The sequence below is a fragment of the Chaetodon trifascialis genome, chromosome 7 (genome assembly GCF_039877785.1).
Source record: "Chaetodon trifascialis isolate fChaTrf1 chromosome 7, fChaTrf1.hap1, whole genome shotgun sequence".
Taxonomy (NCBI): domain Eukaryota; kingdom Metazoa; phylum Chordata; class Actinopteri; order Chaetodontiformes; family Chaetodontidae; genus Chaetodon; species Chaetodon trifascialis.
This window is the reverse complement of record NC_092062.1, coordinates 11,465,001-11,469,579: the sequence shown is the minus strand read 5'-3', so window position 1 is coordinate 11,469,579 and position 4,579 is coordinate 11,465,001. Positions and strand designations below refer to the sequence as shown.

Sequence of the window (4,579 nt, the reverse complement as noted above, 5' to 3'; positions counted from 1 at the left end):
CACAGGTGAGCGAGGAGGAGGCCACACAATTAAAGCTGTCACCTTCATCCCCAACCCCTTTTTTTCATATTGCTTCGTGTGTGTCTGCGTGTGTGTGCATGCGTTTGCTGTTTGCGTCCTCAGTTGCGTCAGTGCTCTCAGTTTCTGCGCCAGCAGCAGGCTCCTCCCATCAGCCCAGGCCCCTCCCACTTCCTGTGTGTCAGTATAAAAGCACGGTCTCCCCTCTGCCTCTCTCACACTCACTCACAGCCTGAACGCTGCAGGAGCAAAGCTCAACATCTTCAGCCTCCTCCTCGCCTGGTCCACGCCAAACACTGCAGGTAAGAAGATCAAACTGATTCTGAAATCTGTGTCCTCAGGGGTATCCAGTTTTCTGTTCTGACATTTATTAAAAATACTTTTTTGTGTGAAGGTGGCTCTTTAAAGGAGCCTTATTTTATTTAAAACGTACACAACAATTGCACGTTTCATCTGAAAAGTTGAGAAAGGGCTGTCATGTTGGAAACATTTAGTTTTATTCAAACTCCAGTCAAATGTTTTTGCTTTTCACAATATATTTCTCATTTTTTTTGCCAGCTCCGTTAGTTTGCTGAGTTGTAGCTCTTAGGGAACGCACACATAGATATATGAGACACAATGATGAAGTATGTTAAGGACTGTACATTTCAAACATTTACTAACGAAGGAGTGAGTGATGAATTTAGGACAATTCACAACAACTGCAGGACAATCAAGCCGTTTAAAGCCTTGTGTATTTTACAGTTTGAGTGTACAATAATCAGATCATAGCATCTGAGTGTGGAGATAAAATTTTGGGTGTATATGTTAGATAGTCATCACTGCAGCACATTTCATAGGCTGGATTGTGCTTATGAATAGAGGGTGGGAAAAATGAGCATGAGGTGTTTGAAATAACAATAATAAAAAAATCTCCTTTTATTCTTTTTTTTTTTTTTCATTTATTTTTTCCTGAGGAGGGGAGAGGGCTTCACACACATTACTGTACCACATCATTACCAGCCCACTGAATAATGAAATGGAGACAATGACCAGCTGCTAACAGGAATTATATTAGCATCAGGAGAATGACTATTTACACCACCGCAGTGTCAATTTAAAGAAAATTATTCAAATGGATGTTGTTGTGAGTGTCAGTGATAGCGTTGTACGGACACGATTTGGGTTCAAACTGAGAGTTGCATGGTTTCGTGTGGAGAGGCTGCACTGTAGGTGGATGTTGATGAAGAGAGCTGATAATGTATGTAATCATCATGTTCAGTGAAGAGTAACTCGAGGAAGCTGTGGACTCACTGAACCAATGTTATCCAGGCTGCTGAGGGATAAACACACACTTTTGTTATAAGTTTTGATTATGTGTGTGTGGTGAGAGGGTCAATTGTTGAAATAGCTCATGTAAAGCCAGACGACTCAGACGACTGTTACGCGCTCCTGTGTGTGTGCTTTCCTCTGCATAAGTGCAGCAAAAGGATCATTCCTCTAAACACAGACAGGCAGAGAGAGCCGGTTTGGAGTGATTGGAGCTCCGAAGCCTCAGAGCGACCGGTGCTGTTGGTTTTATCTAATTGGATATTTGCTCTGGAAGAATGTTCTGGCACAAAGCAATAACAATATAACAACATGCTGCTTTGCCAGGTCCAAGATAAATACAGAGTTAGAAAATTAGAAAACCAGTCTGACAAATGTTTACAACCAAATTTTTTGTAGTTTTTTTTTTTTTCCTTTTGCAGGATACATATTTTTATTACACTGATGTGGAACTTTCATGTCAATGTTTGAGGCTTTATAATCTTATTTTCCATCAATATTTTATCCCTGTCTTTATGTTCATTCTGTCTTTTTTATGTATGTATGTATGTATGTAAGTTCTGGGCTGTAAAGCAAGTTCAGCTGCATTTCTTGTATGGAAGGTGCTACAAAAATAAAATGTATTTAATCATAATAAATATGATTAATTAATAAGAGAAGATGAGGGCTGTGAAACAGGATTTAGATTTCACCATCACTTAATGTAATGTTTTCATATATTTGTGTTTTATGTGAGCAGGGGGATAAAGAGATTGATTCGCAAAGTGCTTACAGTGTACATTTATTACAACTACGCTACACACTCTGAAGCGGGGGCGTGTGTGAGACAGACAGAGTGTTTCGCCTTAGGGTCCAGCTGAACCATCAAAGGTTAATCTCGTCCCCCTGCTTCACTGACTCTGAAATGATTTATTGCTGTTTTCTGCAAAACCTTCATTGCTTGTAATGTTTTGCCTCACAGAAGCACATATTTACCGAGCCGATGGGAGACAGTAAAAGAGAGTGGGTGGCGATGGAGAGGCGGTACAGAACCTGACAGGAAGACGATCATGTTAGGTGTGCTGGATTTCTTTTAACTTTGTTATATTTTGTCTCTTTTCTCTCTCGCCAGTCATGAATGTAGGTATCTGTGTGTGCGTGCTCCTGGCTGCTTTGTCCAGTGGTTCCGTGAGTCTGCCCTCACATGCTATGGTAAGACACACACACACACACACACACACACACACACACACACACACACACACACACACACACACACACACACACACACACTAGAAGTTTCCTCAAATCTCTGCATGGATTTGGAAAAGAAAATGATGAGACCAAACATATGCACATTTAAATCATTGCAAAATGAAAGTTGTCTGGTTGAGTTTTTAGTTTAAATCCATTTAAAGTTACAGTAAAGTGTTGAAATTTCAGGTTTTGATCCATACGTCATCGCTCCTGTCTCTTTTCTCTTGTCCTCCAGTCACAGAGAGCTGAGGGTGAGGCTCTGGCCTCTGACAGCCTGCCTCCACACCACACACGTCAGGCCCGCTCGGCTCCAGCGCCCCCCTCAGGGCAGCTAGCCAACTACAACCAACCCCAGGCGGACGCAGACGCTCGAAACACCCTGAGCCAGCTACTGGCCAGACTGATCTCCAGGAAAGGTGGGCATGGAGCGGAGAGACAGACAGGAAGCAGAGCGAGCGTCTTAGCCTGTGGTCATCTCATCTCATTACACGCAGAACGTTCCTCTCGTCTTACTTCGCTCCTGGCTGTGTTATTTTCTCTCTTCCTAACATCCATCCTTCTGTAATCTGCCGTCACTCATGCTGGGTCTTAGTCCCACCATCTGGCATTTCCCGCCTCCCTCTAGCTTTCTCTGTCCTCCCTCCATCTTTCCATACCTCCTCCTTGTTCCTTCCCTCTGTCCCTCCAGCAGCCTGCTCCCTCTATTTCCGCCTCCTCCACTCGTCTCCTTCCCTCCTGACCTCACTCTCTGCTCTCTCGCTCTGTCACTTTGTGTCTCTCTTCCTCTCTCGAGTCAACACTGTGTGACTGGGAGACCTGCTGAGCTCACTGGTCTCGTAGAACACACAAAGACGGGAACAGAAAGAAAACAAGTCAGCAGCACTCACTCCAACAACCTCATTCAGAGTCATACATTTTACATCACACGGCCAGCACAGGTAGAAAAATGTGCACTGCAGTCATTGTTTGGCTGAGCAAAACAACATCTTCCTGTCCTCCTCATCATCATCTGCGTCATGAAGTGCAATGCATGTCATTCTCTCCCTGTCTCTGTCTCCTCCAGGCTCTCCCTACCAGACCAGATCCTCCCTCACCAGCAGAGCCAGTGGTCTAGCCCCCAGCCACAGGATAAAGGACAGAGATTACCTCGGCTGGATGGACTTCGGACGACGCAGTGCAGAGGAGTATGAGTACTCCTCTTAAAGGCGTGGCTTGCTTTCGCCCAAACCTGAGTTAACACCGCCAATACCCCCTCCCCCCAACATAGTGACCCTTTTCACACTGCACTTACTGTAACCAAGGGCTGACTTGACTGGGCCCGAGAGTGAGTTTAGCATCAACACATAGAAGCAAAGAGGAGAAAGATCCATTTTCCAAACCGCTCCTCACAATATGTCAGAATTATTTTGAAGCACAAAATGTAAAAATGTAAAGGATAAGGCCTCAATATTGTTGTTACTGTCAGGAAATCCTTTGGAGAAATCAAAACCAACAGTGTGTTAGTTCATTTCTCAATACATTCTGAATTCTCTGCTCACTCCTTAAACCTCAAACCCATTTTTTTGTCAATTGAAGACACAGATCATTAAAGGATGCTCGAAAAAATGTATAGCTTAATTTTTCCAAGCATTCAGTAATTATTCGGAGCTGTAGGGTTTAGCAAAAGTTACTCAACAGGAGGATACAGTGCATTTGTAGGGGACTATTTTCAGATGTGGATTAACAGATTTGGTGTTCTAGTGAATATTTCTGGCAGTGGTAAGGTGTGTGTGGAATTGAGTCAAAATATGTGTGTTCATGGTGATGAAGGAAGCCAGTGCAACAGTGTGCATCACTGTTGTGTTTTAGTAGCTTGTGGACAGCAGTGGAGGCCTATGGCATGTAGGGTAATGGAGGCTGCACAGGTAATACTTGTTGATGAGTCAGCTCATTGTTGCTATTGGTGTTCATGTGATTTATTGACCGTAAGAAAAATATAGAATATCACCAGAACTATGCTGTAAGACCAACAGGGGTC

At 43.5% G+C, this 4,579-nt stretch overlaps 1 protein-coding gene across 1 annotated transcript in view; it reads left to right on the top strand.

Annotated features, from left to right (window-relative positions):
- Positions 1 to 241: 241 nt before the first annotated feature.
- ccka (cholecystokinin a) overlaps positions 242 to 4,579 on the top strand; it is a 5,956-nt gene continuing 1,618 nt past the window's right edge. Inside the window, exons 1-4 of the mRNA XM_070967195.1 lie at positions 242 to 320; positions 2,438 to 2,517; positions 2,798 to 2,978; positions 3,626 to 4,579. The exon at positions 3,626 to 4,579 is cut by the window's right edge and continues 1,618 nt beyond it. Of these exons, the coding sequence (XP_070823296.1) occupies positions 2,440 to 2,517; positions 2,798 to 2,978; positions 3,626 to 3,765 (399 nt within the window). The 5' untranslated portion in view covers positions 242 to 320; positions 2,438 to 2,439 and the 3' untranslated portion in view covers positions 3,766 to 4,579. The remainder of the gene's footprint in view (positions 321 to 2,437; positions 2,518 to 2,797; positions 2,979 to 3,625) is intronic.